Source organism: Scardinius erythrophthalmus (genome assembly GCF_964197995.2).
Source record: "Scardinius erythrophthalmus genome assembly, chromosome: 12".
Taxonomy (NCBI): domain Eukaryota; kingdom Metazoa; phylum Chordata; class Actinopteri; order Cypriniformes; family Leuciscidae; genus Scardinius; species Scardinius erythrophthalmus.
In genome coordinates this window covers 7,570,843-7,588,928 of record NC_138232.1, presented here as the reverse complement: position 1 = coordinate 7,588,928, position 18,086 = coordinate 7,570,843, and the positions used below count along the sequence as shown (strand labels likewise).

The window sequence follows — 18,086 nt, the reverse complement described above, 5'->3', positions numbered from 1 at the left end:
ATAGGCATGAAACCTCCAACACTATATTGGTCAGTATTTCAGTTTCATTGTCCAAACCCTGTACAACAAAAGACTAATACAATTCCTAAATAGCCATTTGATTATTGGTTAATATTAATCAACAATCTGCATGGCCAAGGTGACACCAGCTAAAAAGGAAACTTGAAGCAAGTTATCAAGTTGTTACATTCTAATGAAAGATATTTTTGGAATATCATGCAAAATAAAATCAAGAACATGTATAAAAGTACAAAGGGTCCATTTTAATTTCATCATGTTGTCTATAAAGTTTCTTTATTTCCATTAGGAAAAACATACTTTCTGAATTACAGGTGCATCGATGTGAACATGGATAAACAAACCATTATGATCTCAAGGACAATGGCTGACAAACAATAATTAGATAAGCATGATTAAACAGTCATCCTGAACGCTCAAGCAAGCAACAAATTGAAAAAGTTTGACCATAATTATTCCTTCAAATTAAAACGATTATTATTCAATGGATGTCTAATAGCACATTTAAGTGAAGGCTTTTTGTCAAATTTCATGAGAACAGCTGGGTTCTAATAGTTCTGATTAGGTACTCCAGGTGCTCATTGCTGGGGTGTTGTAGACCTTCCCATGGGGCAAAATTAAATGTGTTATAATAGAGGTCAGGGAAATTAGTTTTTCACCTCTATGCAGAGTCCTTGTTGTGTGTTTCAAATGTTAGATTAGAATACAATACACATGTTGGTGTTTCTTTTATTAACTTTTTAACTCTGCAGAAGCCAATTAATTGCAGAAACGAGTTTAACTGCTTTGTCATAGCCACAATAAAGAACTTGTACTATATAATTCCTGGAAAAAGAAAAATAGTATAATCCTTTAAGATAGTTGTTAATTTAAAAAACAACAGAATCCACTCACCTTATATCATCCTCATTTGCAAATATAATAACAACCCTCGCATTCGGATTTTCTCCCAGTCTCTGAATTATCTTATCAAACTCTCCTGGTTTTGGCTCACGGGGGATTTTCACCGACTGTGAGATACACACACTTCCTGTGAAAAAAAAAAGGTGTCATGATTACTAGTTGCAAAATAAAGAACAACATGTCGAAAAACTCCCATCGAACAGCTTATTACTGGTAGTCCTGTCCAAACTCACTGCACTGGTTGAGGGAGCTATGTTTGGCAGCTCAAATATATTCTGTAAAGATAGGCATTTGTTACAGTAAGGAGCTATTTCAAACTGATCTGACCTTTAAAAATGACTTGGTAGTGTAACCTAGTGCAGTCAGATCTATTCAGATGTATATTAAATCATAAGCTCATTTAGATGTTATCACATAAAGCATATTTTTAGGTTACCTGAAAGATGTTTTTTTAGTGTACTCGAATAGAACAATGTTCTAAATGCACCACAGAGCCAGTGTTTATACTCTACAATGAAGTCAAGTGGCTTGCTTTATCCTTATAATTTTTTCTACACTGTCGACTGAGAACAATACCAGACCCCCTAAGACCAAGGCCAAGACCTGCTAGTCCAAGGGACCTGAAAAATAGAAGATACTGAATTTATTGCAGCATTCAATCAATGAGATACTTTGTATAGTGGCTAAGTAGCCATTCAGAGCTGTGGAATTGTCTGTAATGGTCAAGATACCGTACCCGCCAGTGCTGGAGGTAATTACGTATATTAAACTAGACTGTGAGACTTTCAGAGAACATAAGCTGAGACCCATATCCAGACCATAACTTACATTTTGAAACCCAGAACAAGACTGAGTTGAGCCTTTCTATATTAAAGGCACAGCTAAATGTGATTTTTATTATAATGGATTTATGAGAAGATTGTTTCAAAAGTTAAAAGTTCTAAAACATTTAAAGTTCAGGTTAAAAATCTGGATGTTCTACGGAGAATCTTAGTTATTTAGCCTTGGATCCCGAATGTGTTAAAGTTTTACTCTGCTGGGTCCTTAAATTGCACCAGTTCTCAGTTTCAATGTATTGTTTTGTTATTGTGTACTTTACTGTGTTTAACAGATATGCTACCTCTTTTGTTGTAGTCTTTTGTTGTAGAAAGTCTAATTGTTGCAATCTCCAACCCTCTTACTTTCACAGATGCCTTGAATTAACCTCGTGTCATATCAGCAAATAGTCATATGCAGATTAACTGAAAAAAGAGTGCATAATAATAAGCTCATTAAACTTCTTATATCCTTTCTGAGAAAAAACTGAGCCCTTGTAAACCTCCACACAAACCGATAGTTGCCGTTCCAAGGAGAGGGCGTTTTCAAAGCGTTTGACCTGTCCTCGCTGAGAGACGAACACTGATTTGCTTTAATTAGACAGAAAAGAGAACCCTCAAAGATGCCATATGGAGAGGCTTCCTAACGGCAGGAGTCTTGCAGTCACTTGCAGCCCTCTGCTGTGTGCATATGCTACGTTGAGTCAGGAGATATTTTAAATGACTGAAGGCCTCAAGGTAAGAACTCCAAATGTCACTGAATGAGACAACATTAAAGCAGACAAAGTCACACAGTGACTTGGGTGGATGTGTATGAAACTATTGTTTTATTATATTCTAAATAAAGTATTTTACAGTAGAAAAAGTAGACAGACAGACAGACAGACAGACAGACAGATAGACAGATAGATAGATAGATAGATAGATAGATAGATAGATAGATAGATAGATAGATAGATAGATAGATAGATAGATAGATAGATAGATAGATAGATAGATAGATGCAAAAATAATGATTGTTTCCAAACAGGTTTTCCAAACCTTCCCATCTGCCATTGGTTGTCCCACCCCAAACTCACACCATTGGTTGAACCAATGCTGATGTGTCAGTCTAATGCAATTTAGAATTGTACTAATATGTTCGCGCACAGTACCTGTTGTAACAGAATTACACTTTAATCAAATGTAGCTCATTTATTTTAAATATAAAAAGACTTTGTAAAAGGAACAAATTGTGTTTTGATGCATTCAAGAACGTCTTGCATGAATTGACCAAAATATGCCCAAGCATTTCCAGAAGGGTTATTTTTGATGCTTAATCAAATAATAATGAACAGCAGGAGGGGTGATCTGAGAACAGATGGGTATTGACAAGATGGAGAAATATAGGAGTTATAGGAGTTCTTTGTGTGGGTTGGTCAGTTTTCTATTTATTTACTTCTTTTTTGGAACCGACTTCCTAAACAGATTGAAAGTAGCTCTTTCTGTGTCCATGGAAACTTATAGCATGAGCAATGTATTAAGAAACTTCCAATAAAGTAGAAGTAACAATAATTTGATAATGCAATTTAAGATCAAATGTTCTTTAGAATTGGAACATCTATTATTTCCAGGGGTCAGGGATTGGCTGTTAACAAACTGTAGCCCCTGATGGCTATTTGAAAAGAAAGAAAGAAAGAAAGAAAGAAAGAAAGAAAGAAAGAAAGAAAGAAAGAAAGAAAGAAAGAAAGAAAGAAAGAAAGAAAGAAAGAAAGAAAGAAAGAAAGAAAGAAAGAAAGAAAGAAAGAAAGAAAGAAAGAAAGAAAGAAAGAAAGAAAGAAAGAAAGAAAGAAAAAGAAAGAACAACTTCTTGTTTCAAAAGTAAATACATAAAAGTGCTTGTCAAAACATTTCATAAGGTCTTTAGGGAAATATATAAGAAGAAAAAAAGGCTCAATCTAATTTTGTGAGAAGGCTCTAATAATAGCAATGACACATTCAGAGTCAAGCCCAGAGTCAAAGTGACAGGATGTCAGAACTTGATCGCCTGATTGGTAGCAGAGTCAATTATCCTTTCCAGACACATTGTGAAAAAAGCTCAAGAGAAGATACTAACAAAGCATCCATATGTTTTAGAAGCCTGTCTTGGCTAACAATTAAAGGGACAGTTCACCCAAAAATAAATATTCTGTCATCAATTATTCACCCTCATCTCATTTCAAACCTGTATGACTGTCTATTGTCTGTGGAAAAAAGATAAGAGAATTCTGAACAATGTTTCCATTCAATTACAATGGAGAGAAGCTTCAAAAAGAAATCAGGTATCATAAAAAAACGCATAGTTTCCGCTATATTCCAAGTCTTCCTAACAGACGGAAATAAAAGTTCTAATTAAAGGCGAGTACATTTTAATTTCTCCGTGAAACATTCACTTAGATTTCAAGTCATAAAGATTTTCTATTGTCCCAATTTATATTTTCACTAGAGAAAAAGAAGCTGATTCATTATTTCTACATTTATAAAGTAGCACACAATGGAGGAAAAAAAGTTGTTTGTCTTCTTTCTTGAAGCAAAAGTTTTGTCTTAGGATTTGAGACTTTATGCCTCTGTCGTCCCTTTTAAATCGAACACGGTAAACCCAGACAGAGTCGCATTTTCACGAGTGAATGGATGTCTATCATGTTTTCCTCAAGAACTCCCACAGACTTCACAATGATAAAGAACCCCAGCAATCCACAACGTCAACTGGGATATCTAACTAAATATATATTTATTTCAAAAATCCCTTTTAGCCGGGCACTTTTATCAACAGAATCCGTACTGCATTTGCACCTCGCCTGCAATGAGGCATGCATGGTTTCTGAGAACAGCCTGAGCAGAATCTCAAGAGGAGAGTAAATGTCAGACTGAATCTTGAGCACTATATATAATAATCTACATGTTTGTCTCCAGTAATTATGAAGGTTATAATTATTGATCCATTTTTACAAAGCCTTAGGTAACTCACCATATGACTAACCTCCCTCTTGATTAGATTTACCAAGGCCTCAGAGGTTTCTATTTGGATCTCCACATGGAATCAATTACAGCAGGCAAATCTTATTTATCAAATATTGTAGATTTATGTATGCTGAGAGCAGCATAGGCTGTTTACTTTGTTATTGTGCCATGCTGCGACTGAAGATTGCTCATCACTCAGCGGTGGCCCAAGTCAACTCCACAGCACCACTGGGCAACCATTTTCCATGGTGATGTATGCTACTGGCACCTTTCAAAACTCTCCAAATCTATTCCTTCATTTCAGAATTCGACCCTTCAAGGTCCCTCAGCAGCAAGCGCATTATAAATGTGGCCCATTACTGGAACCCAGAAGATATTGAAAATATCGAATGAGGTTCTGCTTGAAGGAGAGTCAACAAAGAGAACCGGTGCAGTATGTTTCCCATCAATGCCTCGGATGATCTTGTGAGGTAGGCTACTTATCGCACACAAACGTGTTCATTTGATTAGCGTGAACCTACTGCGGTATTAGATAGCACACACGGTTACAGACATTACAAGCAAATAACTGATATTGATACAGGGTTAAGATGTCACAAAGCCCTCCTTTGAAAACAGCTTAAAAGACAGAGGAGAAAAACAATAAGGCGTTTCACAAACATAGTGTTTTTCAGCTTTTTCCCTGGAGGCAGGACTGAAGACTGAATTGAATCATGTGCTGGTCAGGGCAGAAAAAAAAGAAAAAAAAAAGTCGGGGAATGCCTTCGGGTCTGGAATTGAAGAGTGCTGTCTTGCGCTCAAAAGGTATGCTTGAGTCTGTATAGGGAATGATAAACAAATCATAAGATGATCAGACATTATGTGGCAAAGAGGCATGCCCATTTTGTAAAATATATGGGCTAAGGTTAGTATATGGTCACCGTAATCAAACATCCATAGCCTACGGACCCTCAATGTAACAATATCTTTACTCTGGCCGTTTTCTCTGAGGAGACAAGGGAGGCCGTGCCTCCTCCAAAAGAGATAAAAAAAAAAAATAAAGATTTGAAGATTTGCTAAAGGTGACTATTGATATCTAAATAATTTACTCTATTTTTGCAGTTATTCTTTTTGAAGCAATGTCTGAAATGTATAAACTTATATATCTATAAAATGTAAACAATATGTTAACATAAACATACAAAAATATTGGTTGCTTGTTGATAGTGGGAGATAAGAAAATGGTACCGTGCAAAAATCAAATGGAACAATAATTCACAATGAACTAAAAGAAAACCTAGATCAACACAAACCCAGAAGATCAACACAAGTAACTGCTCTTTACCCATTCAATTTGTCTCTGATTCACTGCAGCCAGCTATAAATAACTGAGAGAATTCTGTGTACATCACATATTAAATTACATTAAGTAAGCATTATTTATCAGCCTATCATGCAGAGATTCTACGAGGTGCAAGATACCATGCTCAGTCCCTTTGCTCTCTGTGGTACACCACTGCTCTATCATCTGCATTATTTATTCATATGTTGCCATGAATTATGAAGGAATTACTCCAGGCAAGCAATGCTACACAAATATCCTTTCATTCATAAACACCTTCAGTATGAGACCATGATAAAAATCTGGGATTTCTTTTATTCATAAATGGACAGGCACAGATTAACGCACGGGCCTACTGGGCACTTGCCCAGGGCACTGGGCCAGCAGGGGGCTCCATCAAATTTACTGTGTATTTTCTTTTCAAATAATAATCATTATTTTTCTTTTATTTTCAGTAAAATTGTGTTGAATATTGTGGAATAATGTGATTTTTTTTTGCAGTTGCAAAGCATAAATAAATCAAATACATAATTTTAATGTATTGCTGCACTGTTGAGAGGGACATCTAGAGGCGAGTGAAAATCATTGCGTAATATAAAGTCACACGTAGAAGACGGTCACTCGAAAAACAAAACAAAAATGAGTTCAAAACCACAACCAAGTGGATCAATGAAAAGAAAGCAAAAAAAGGACAAAGAAGCAAGAGAAGCTCAATTGCTACAAAAGCTACAAACAACCTCCAGCTTTTTTAAAAATGCAAACACTGCTGATGCTAACAACAACTTTTCTGCTACTTCAAGTGAAGATGGCGCTAGCACAACTAACCGTGATAGCAGTGATACTGGCCGGCCTGGGATTACTATAACCCGTCGGTGCTGCCACAGCCACCGTCACCATCACAATGTCAGGATCACACTAAGAGTAAGACAGTTGATGACCACCTGTTTTTGGAGACAAACAACGACCCAGCATTGTGGGGAGATATAAAAAGGGATTCGGTGAGAAGTATTCTTATTAACAGAGGGGCTGCCGCTCTCCATAACCGAAGCTCAAAATAAACTTCTTCCGTAAGGGATAGCAGTCTGGGTGGCAAGACTCGCTCCCTTACCAATGATTTATTACACACTCACTTACCAAATGGCCAGATTGTGTCACGAGAGTGGCTTTTATACTCTCCATCAACGGGACAGGTGTTCTGCTATTCTTGCAAACTTTTCTTGCCCAAAAGACTCGCCTTTACAGATGGATTCAGTGATTGGAAGCACCCAGAACGGAGCCCAGGTCATATGTCCTGAATAGATCTAAAAACACTCAGGCGATGGACTCAGCTCGGGTCAAACAAATTGCAGGAGAGAGGGAACTATCTAGGACTTTTTGAGCTGATATCTCATTTTGACCCCTTTCTATCAGAGCATATTAAAACATGCGGACAAAAAGGAAGGGAATTGTATCTTATTTGTCATCAAGTATATGTGAGGAGTTTATTGATGTCTTAGGAGAAAAAACTAAACAAGTAATCGCGAATGAATTAAAGGATGCCAAATATTTTTCAGTCATCGCTGATTCAACACCAGATTTGTCCCACACAGACCAGTTAACATTCAGATTCGTCAATGAGAAAGGGAATGTACTAGAACGATTCATTGCTTTTGAGCCCATTTCATGTCACACAGGTGAGAGTTTGTGTGATTACGTCATTAAAATGGTAAACAACCTTGGCTTGGACATATTAAACTGTAGAGGCCAAGCGTACGATAATGCCAGTAATATGTCGGGCAGATACAATGGGCTTCAGGCTCACTTAAAACGGAGAAATCCATTGATCCATTACATACCTTATGCTGCTCACTCATTGAATTTAGTAGGTCTAAACAGTATACACATCAGTCCAGATGTCGAACAGTACTTTAGTCTGCTACAGTCGTTGTATTCATTTTGTTCTGCATCTACTCGCCGATGGGCAAAAGTGTTCGAAAAGACAAACTTAACACTTAAGCATTTGTCTAATACTCGGTGGAGCTGTAGGGCTGATTCGGCCAAAGCTCTCTGGCAAAATTATAGTAATATAAGAGAGGCCTACAGTATAGCTGCAGATGAGAACGGAAAAAGGGACACACACACGCAACGAAGCATTGGGACTGCGCGCAAAGATGGACAAACTGGAAACTGAATTCATGGCGTAGTTCTGGAATACTATACTCGAACGATTTAACGTGACCAGTTTATGTCTACAAAAAAATTATATGGACCTTCGAACAGCGATGCGACTGCTTGAATCATTGCGTGAGTTTGTATCAGCTCAGCGAGAACTATTTGAACACTTTGAGAGGAGTGCTTTAAGTGTGACAGGTGTATGTCAGTCTTATAAGCATAAAGTACAACGCATCAAGAAAAGAAAAACTTTTGCTGACGAGACCACAGATGGTGATGCAGGCCTTAGTGGAAGCCGTAAATTTCAAGTGGACACATTTAATGCTGCCATTGACAATCTTGTCAACTGCCTTGATCACAGAATGGATGCTTATAAACACATGAATAGTCTCTTTGGTTTTCTATTCGTGCCAGACTCAGAATCTGACAGCAACATAATTACAGGAGTCCATAACCTTTCTGCTGCTTACCCTGATGACTTAACTGATGAGCTGATTCAGTTCAGATCTTTTTAATTTCAATGGAGCCGGACAGATCACCATCAAAAATGCTGAAAACAATTATTGATTATGGACTGCCTTCGGTTTTCCCCATGAGTATGTTGCCCTAAGCTTTTCCTCACCCTGCCAGTAGCAACTGTGAAGGAGAACGTTCATGTTCTCTCATGGCAAGAGTAAAAAACGAAGTAAGAAGCAAAATTGGCCATTGAAAGTGATCTTGTGAGGGAACTAGATTTTGATGATTGTGGAAGTGTTTTCTCTGAGGAAATCGAGAAAGATACCCCGTCAGCTAAGGTAAAGTTAAACCAACTTTTTTGTTCTAAGCTAAATGCCTTTGGTGAACGATGCTAAATGTAGAAATGTAAATATAAATTATTCATGGACTTTTCTCCTGTGATATGATTTGGAGAGGTCAGAAGCTTTTTGATAGAGTATGTTGTACAGTATGTTGATAAACCAATTTGTGGAGTGAAAGTACAGAATATTGTGTGCGTTTAACTTAAATTATTTTTCATCAAGTGATCTCAGACTTTTGGCTCCCAATGTAATTGAAGATCCTACACTTAAGGATCAATCTTTGGAACAAAGGCAACTAAATATGATTGAAAATGCTTTCGTTTGTCCTTAAAAAACTGAATTTCTAAGTCATAGGGAAACATTTAATAGGATTATTCAGTTGGACATCCTACTCATCTGCTGTATTACTGCGATGCAGAGACAGAATGGAGATATATGTGAGCAAAGCACCATGGGAGATATTCTATCGACCCGCACAGCCAAGACTTAAGCTATTAATTATCTTTGTTTGTTTGTTTCTGCCTTTCTTTCTCATTCCCTGTCGTCCCTTTTCTTTCATTCTGGCTCTTGCTCTTTCTCTAGGCCCTGGACAGATGTGCAAAAACTCCCATTAAGCTGTAAGGAGACGCCATGGCACTGCAGTGACGCTCATGGTTATTCATATCACGGCCCTCAAGTCTCACTCCATCCGTCCAGCATCCTCTAAATACAGCTGTGGGAGTGGTCTGGATAACCAGAGTTACATAATGGAACCTTTTATATGTGTATGAATAAAAAATAAAGCATGAATAAATGCACATAACTGTCACCATTCCTTCTGTCCATATCCAGCATCCAGCAATGAGTTACAATAAATCTTGGAGGTCTTATAAGCATTTTTTTAAGTACTTTATACTAGCATATTATAGCTAGGTTTGTCACAATACCAAAATCTGAGTAGTCGGTACCCTGGAAATGAAAATTGGGAGGGAGGGGGTTGGGGGGACATTATAAACCTGGCTCATGAATATTCATTAGGTGATATAATGTTCCCCCAGTGAGTGCTAGCCAAATATGGATGACCATTTACTGATTGAGCGTTGATTCGATTGACTGCGGATGCAACCAGTGGACAGTGAATTCAGCTTGGTCTTAAAGTTGCCATTTTGCAGTGTTTTTTTTATTCACTACAGCCAACCAAAATGCTCTAAAATTTATTAGAAATATATATTATTAAAATTATGAATTATTATAATAACATTTTGGATTCAAGACTAAACCAAATATTCTTAAAGCAGCTGTTTTTAATTAAGCAGCACCAAATGTAATTGTAGGAATAAGAATAAGAATAAGAAGAATAAGAAGAAGTAGAAGAAGAAGAAGAAGAAATAAATAATATTATTATAATTATAATTATTTTTCTTTTGTATTTTCATATTTCTTTAGTGTGTAATGTTGCTGTTTGAGCATGAATACACACTGCAAAGTTACAAAGCACAACATCACTCCAAAGGGAGTTATTCTCTATATCAGTAAACACCGTTTCTGAACTCCCTGAAACAACTCTATTGTAGTCTTGATTTCTCTTTCAAGGAAACTGTCACAATATCCCTCATTTAAATAATTCCCACCCACGGCATTACATTTTTTTTTTTTTTTAAGTGCCAAGGCCAGGTTGAGTTACATGTGCTGAAACTCAAGGTTATGGTAAGGGTGACATTTCCTAAACTTATTTTGCATTCAGGATCGACTATTTAAAGCTTTTCAAAAAATATATAAATAAATAAAAATTATTATGCAAGTTACATTTTCAATTTAAATGTCAATAAAAAGTTTTATTTGGACTTTTTGGTTTGGATAAATGGGTAGTCCGGTCTTAAAATTACACCTTGTCTGCACATTAAGCTGAAAATAGGGGAAACTATTTTAACATAACAAATTACACACATCAGCTTTAAATGAGAATGAATTACATATGACTTTTTACCAGTGAAAGTAAATGACCTTTGGAAAACTTTTCCTAGCTCTTCTGGACAAATATGACTTTCACAGTTACATTCCAAACAGAGAAGTTCCTTATTAATTCAACTTTCTATAAATGCAAGCCCATTTTTCATTTCATGGCTTTTAAATGTTTCCTCTCACTCAAATTGATTGTCTTTCCTATTGGTGAATCGAATGAAACTTGCTCTCCATTCTCGAGCACCAGAGCGGCTCTAAGAACAAAGATTTCCTGGAACACTTTATTTAACTAACAAACGCATTAATGTGTTAATCTATTCGGCACTGCCTATCTAGAGTCATGAGATGCTTTATTAGGCCACACGTTTTTAAGCCAGGGTGTATGACGGCACATATCACCACCCGTTGTCCCCATTAGAAGAAGGGAAGAGTGATTTTTCTACAACGGAGCCTGAAAGAAACGCTTTCAGCAGTATGTGTGACTGCGAAGGTGCAATTATGCATCATCAAACAGTGGTTTGCTTCTGCAATTCTGTGAGTTCGCAAGAACCACATCCCAGATGTAATTTTTCACACCAAGCAAACGAACTAGAGCTTTTGGGGTGGAGTGTGAAAGCACCCAGATTCTTCATTCATGAGGAAGGGCCAGATCTCTGGGTAGAATATTGGGAGGAACAGATGTTGATAGCCTCACTGTGTAGGAGAAACCAAAGACAAGTGAGGCGGACACTGTTACCCTAGAGACAAGAATGCAGTATAACTCCATGTCCCCCAGAACTTCCTCAAGGCGGTTTTGAGTATTCTCACAAAGACTATTAATAGAACTTGACTCAAGCAATTTTAGCTTCCATCTGTTTGCATCAACCATTGCTTGAGGGTTATGACATCTTTTAAGATGTATAATGTAATGACTGACAAGTTCTATATTCAGTATTTGATGCAGTATCTAAATTTGTATCAATTTAGACTGATTACGGTTGTCTCGATTTACAGTATGAGCAATGCAAAGTTCTGCAGATATTTACTGGTAACATAAACCCGGGACCCTTCGCCAAAAGGACGACATGTTGGTTTCCAGCCTGTCAGCTAAGCTTAACCTGAGTGTAACAAACTTGGGAACTCTGGAAGAAGTTTTGAAAAAAATCAATGGTTGAACTCAGTATTCCTCGCACAAATTGCAAGACTACTTTCCCCCTGGAGTGCATTTGAAGTTTCATTTCTCAGAAAGGAAATGCAGTTGGGAAGGAAAATGTTTGGAAAATATTACTGCTTCTTATAAGCTTAAAGTATGGGATTCGTTTCACAAAACAACTAGATTTGCATTTCCAGAAACAAATATCAGTTCTTTCAAGGCAATAGAATAGTGTTAAAGTTCTATGTAAAATTAAATAAACCAATGATAGAAGAAATGAAGAGAGATCGATAGTAATAGGCCTATGCTATATAGATGCATGAATAGATGCCAGAAAGAAAAGTCCATTGCAATTCAGTATGCAAAGTTGGGTGGGGACTGTACATTAAGTTTAAGCTGAATTAATTGCTGAAAACTATGGAGAAGAACCACAAAAACCCCTAGATTTGCATTTGACAAAGGAAACAAATAAGTACACTTTAGCATAGATTAAAAAAGAGTTATTATTACAGAAAATAATTACTAAAAGTTTATACTTCGGTGTGTACTGAATATGTTTTCAGAAACTCAATTTCATGATAATTGCAATTAAATGAATTATTTGAATTTTTATTACAATTAAAATTTATATTAAATGCAATTAGTTGAACTTTAGAGAGCTTTTTTGTGCTGCCTAAGTAAAGGGGTCATGAACTGCATTTTTTTCAGTATGTTCTCTGAGGTTCACTTATAATGTTATCAAGATTTTTACATCAAAAAATATACTAATTTAGAAGTAATAAGTTATTATCTATCCTGTTTTGACCCTCTCTTCCAAACACCCAAGCACTGCTATGATTATATGATTGTATGATTGGGTAACAGTTTTGCATATTAAAATAATTTTCAATGTCACTGCCATTCCATGTGTGAAATTGTTTTGAAAACTTTCAATGTTGAAAAATATCTCATTACATAGTTGAAACATTTGCCAACAATGTGAAACATGTATGTACTACATATGTTTTAAAGGGATACTCCACTTTAAAATGAAAATTCTGTCATCATATACTCACCCTCATGTTGTTTCAATCCTTTATTTAGAATGTCAGTAACCAGTTTCTGGTACCATTGACTTACATAGTAGGAAAAAATATATACTATGGAGGTCAATGGTACCAGAAACTCTCTGGTTACTGATATTCTTCTAAATATCTTTCTTTCTGTTAAGCAGAAGAAAGAAATTCATAAAGGACTGAAACAACATGAGGGTGAGTATATGATGACAGAATTTTCATTTTAAAGTGGAGTATCCCTTTAAGTCTTGGTTGCAGCAAATAAAGATACCACAGTTATAATTGACAAAGGAGGCCTTTTTATATCAACGGAATTATGAATGTAGCATTTTTTGTCACATTGTCGTTCTTTTCGGCTATTTATAGTTTATCCTTTTTAATAAAGTGAACATATGCATTGTCATTTGTGTGCACGTGCATGACGTCAGATGATTATGTCGGTGCGGCGTAAAATAATTTTTAATATGTTTGTGATTCCCTTTCTTTTTTATTTTAATTTTTTATTGTGCAGGTGCTGGTCATAAAATTAGAATATCATCAAAAAGTTGATTTATTTCAAGAATTCAACTTAACAGGTGAAACTAATATATTATATAGACTCATTACATGCAAAGTGAGATATTTCAAGCCTTTATTTGTTATAATTTTGATGATTATGGCTTATATCTTATGAAAACCACAAAATCAAAATCCCAGAAAATTAGAATATTACATGAAATCACACAGTAATTACACAGTAATACCATGGTCATTGAACCAGGTTTTGGTTCTTTTGGCAGTGTGGGCAGGTGCAAATCCTGCTGGGAAATGAAGGAAGCATCTCCATAAAGCTTGTCTGCTGAAGGCAGCATGAAGTGCTCTGGAAATATCCTGGTCGACGGCTGCGTTGAGTGGACAGCACAGTGGGCCAACACCAGCCGATGACATGGCTCCCCAAACCAACACAGACTGTGGAAACTTCACACTGGACTTCAAGCATCTTGGATTGTGTGCCTCTCCATTCTTCCTCCAGACTCTGGCTCTTGGTTTCCAAATGAGATGCAAAATTTGCTCTCATCAGAAAAGAGGACTTTGGTCCACTGTGCTTTATTAAATCCAGAGTCAACGCAGACGTCGACCAGGACATTTCCAGAGCACTTCATGCTTCCTTCATTTCCCAGCAGGATTTGCACCTGCCCACACTGCAAAAAGAACCAAAACCTGGTTCGATGACCGTGGTATCACTGTGTAATTACTGTGTGATTTCATGTAATATTCTAATTTTCTGGGATTTTGATTTCGTGGGTTTCATAAGCTGTAAGCCATAATCATCAAAATTATAACAAATAAAGGCTTGAAATATCTCACTTTGCATGTAATGAGTCTATATAATATATTAGTTTCATCTGTTAAGTTGAATTCTTGAAATAAATCAACTTTTTGATGATATTCTAATTTTATGACCAGCACCTGTATATATAAAAAATTCTATGTGTATCATACATAAAGTTTTTGCATCTGTCTTGTTAGCTGCCCGCCCCATAAGCATGCGGTCAAAAAAACGCGTCTCTGTAGGCAGCCTAGGCTCTGAGATCTGCACACAAAAACAATCTGGTTTTGAGTGGTTTCACCACCACTCAAAACCAAAATAAAGTGTTCCAACCAATCACCGATGGGGGTGGGTGTTGTGAGGTTTTGTGCTCGTGCACAGCTGCACGCGAAAACCTCACAACACCCACCCCCTGTCGGTGATTGGTTGGAACACTATTTATTTTGGTTTTGAGTGGTGGGTGAAAGCAATTGTTTTTGTGTGCAGATCTCAGAGCCTAGGCTGCCTACAGAGACGCGGTTTTTGGACGGCATGCTTATGGGGCGACATAAATTAAGACATAACTGTCACTATAAGTTTCTCAGAATAAAATAGTGGTCAAATACTGAAACTTGAGTCTTATATCTTTTTACTGATGTATAGTTTGTCAAGGTAATAACCTAAATCTAAAAGTAACTTTGAACTATTTAAACAAAGAACGATTCATTGTGTCGGAGTCCTCGTGAAGGCTAGCAGGTTTAAAGCATGATAGAAAAAATATATTCAATCAAAAGATTTAAAATGTACTTAATTAAAACATCTAAATGTGCAGTTTATAAAGGTGCATTGTGTAATATTTAGGAGGATCTGTTGACAGAAATGCAATATAATATACATAACTATATTTTAAGTGGTGTATAAAGACCTTACTTAATGAACTGCTATGTTTTTATTTCCTTAGAATGAGCCATTTCTATCTACATACACGGCGGGTCCCCTTACATTGAAATGCGCCGACATTTTTCTACAGTAGCCCTAAATGGACAAAAGCATTTTGTCACTATGTTGTTCTTCGTGCAAAGAAGCTACCTAAAGTCAGCGAATAAAACACTGACACAATGATGAACTAGTAACAATAATATTCGCAATAACATATAATTTTACTGAATAATTAAGTAAACATCATTTCTTACTTTATCTTTGAAAAGAAACCTCATTGCTTAACTGGCTACTCTCTGCTGTCTCAGATGACGACATCTTTTCCTGTCAGCCATCGTTGCCAACTTCTGTTGGTTGCAATTCGCAACCTCACCACTAGATGCCGCTAAAAATTACACAGTGCACCTTTAAGTGTTAAGAAAGTGTTAAGTACCCATAAGTGGCCTTTCATTTCATTAATATCATATTATATTAAAGTACATTAAAAAAATACTTTTAAGAACTTAAGTACACTACACATTGAATACAGTTATTCACACCTCTTTTCCACAAGGGAATACCAGTGCAAACATGCAAATATTGTGGTTGGTCGTTTTTTTTTTTTTTTCAGTCGGACGGTCTCTTCCTGTCTGAGTGGGCGGTTCTTGGCCATAATAAGATACAATAAAGTCTATGCTGCAAGACAAAATTCGAGGCTAAGGTAAACAAATTTCAGAAATATTCCCAAATTGATTGCAAACACTCTCTTACCCTCTTCCCGAGATTTTTGGATGAAGGCATCCACGCCACTCTCTCCGTAATTCCCCTCCGACGCCACCGTGGCGACGTAATTCCAGCCAATGGAGCTGACAATGTCCACCATAGCCTGTGCCTGGTAGGTGTCCGGCGGTACCACTCGGGAGAAGAAGTCATAACGGGTGTTGTCGCTCAGCTCAGGAGCAGTGGAGGCATAACTCATCTGGGGAATCTGTAGGAGGAGACAGAAACATAGACCCTATTCAGAATCAGGCACTGAAGTACACAATTCCCCAAAACCCCTGCTGCTTCTGAGCTCACCTCTGACAGATTATAACACGCTCCATCATCCCAGACTACATCCCCTACCAAGCTCTCTCTTACACATCCACAGGTGGTACACTCAAGACTGCAGGAATGAGGACAGTTTGTTCAGAAATTAGATGTGTGTGGAAAGCAACAACAAACTGGTCAACAACTACCACACTTTCACAGACTAGCTTGCAGGAACACCAAAGAGACAAGAGTCTCTTAACGGAGTAGCTCACCTCAAGTAAAAATTTCTGCTTTATTTACTCATCCACATGTCTCTTCCAACTATTATGAGTTTACTTTTTCTGTGAAACACAAAAAGTGAATTTCTGGAGAATGTACTAGCTAGAAAACCTCCAAAAAAGTACCATTAAAGTGGCTGATATGATATTTCTTTGGCATGTTCATTTAAGATCATGAAAAATGATTTCGATCAGCCCCTGGTGGCTGGCTACACTATAGGTCATAAACCCCATAAACCCCACCCCATTTAATTGAATGGGATGCAAGCCAAACTAAAAAATCCAAAAGTTTTTACCAAAGATGGTTTCTGTCATTTTAGGTAGTTCTTATCACGCTGATGTATGTTAAAGTGTTCGTTTTTTTTTTCATTAAGTTTGGTTTTAGTTAGTTATTTGATGTTATAAAAATGGACTGTGAAAGGCTCCAAATGACGTAATCCCAACAACCATTTCTGGGATATTTTGGCTTCATTTTTCTACAGTGGAAGTTTTAGTTTATGTGTCTGACTCATGAATAAGTCAATTTTTCGAATTGGATCTTTTCATTGGTTCAAATGATTCGCTTCTCAAAACCCTCTCAATGATTCACGCACTATTTTTATTCTTGACCTCAGCTCTGGTGACTCACTGAACCGGTCACAATGGTCCACTAAAGTGGAAGAAATCAGGTTATCAGCTTCAGTTTCAACATGTTTATCACACAACAAGGCTTGAAATACAACATATCATATGGATTACTTTTTAGATACTTTTATGGTGCTTTTGAATAATTCAAAATATCTCAAAAGCCCTTCAAAATGTCATCATCTGAGTTCTGAAGAAAAACTGAGGACATGAGGATGAGTAAATTATGACAGAAAAAGGGTGAACTAACCCCTTAAGGATCTCCCCAACTGAATCGTGTTAAGAATTCATACACGGACTACACCGAACAACAGACACACAAATCAGGCGTGATGTGAAACTTAAGCAATCACCATAAAATGGATCGCTGGTGATGCTCGGAATACATTAAGCTAATGTCAGGCATAGAATAATGGATGGCTTGCACCACCAAGAATGTAATTTATACAAGTTTATTAACTTGGCTATTGTGAACACTCTGGCTTTTAAGCCCACTCTCTGCAGACAAAATACCAGCGGTATGGCTCCATTAAAAGGGATCATAAATTCATCTGCGTAGAGGACAACAAAATATGAGTCTAAACAATGACAGAACGAGAGGCTCTTTTTCAGACCAAAACAGACAGCAAGTCAGTCATCGTCCACCTTGACATAGGCTAGTACTATTTTTTATAGAGAATATCTAAAAAATAAGCATGAACCATATCATTTGTGATTCAATTCAGCATGTTTTAAATAAAATTTTATCAAATATTAGAAACCTGCTTATCTACACACACACACACAAACTGCAATTAACTCACTGTGCAACTCATGTTTTTACATTTGGTTCCA

General features: G+C 36.8%; 1 protein-coding gene across 1 annotated transcript in view; it reads right to left on the bottom strand.

Annotated features, from left to right (window-relative positions):
* The window catches only part of grm4 (glutamate receptor, metabotropic 4), a 118,941-nt gene that overhangs the window by 56,451 nt on the left and 44,404 nt on the right, over window positions 1-18,086 (bottom strand). Inside the window, exons 2-3 of the mRNA XM_081380068.1 lie at window positions 16,090-16,306; window positions 913-1,048 (exon numbers count right to left, since the gene is read on the bottom strand). Of these exons, the coding sequence (XP_081236194.1) occupies window positions 913-1,048; window positions 16,090-16,306 (353 nt within the window). The remainder of the gene's footprint in view (window positions 1-912; window positions 1,049-16,089; window positions 16,307-18,086) is intronic.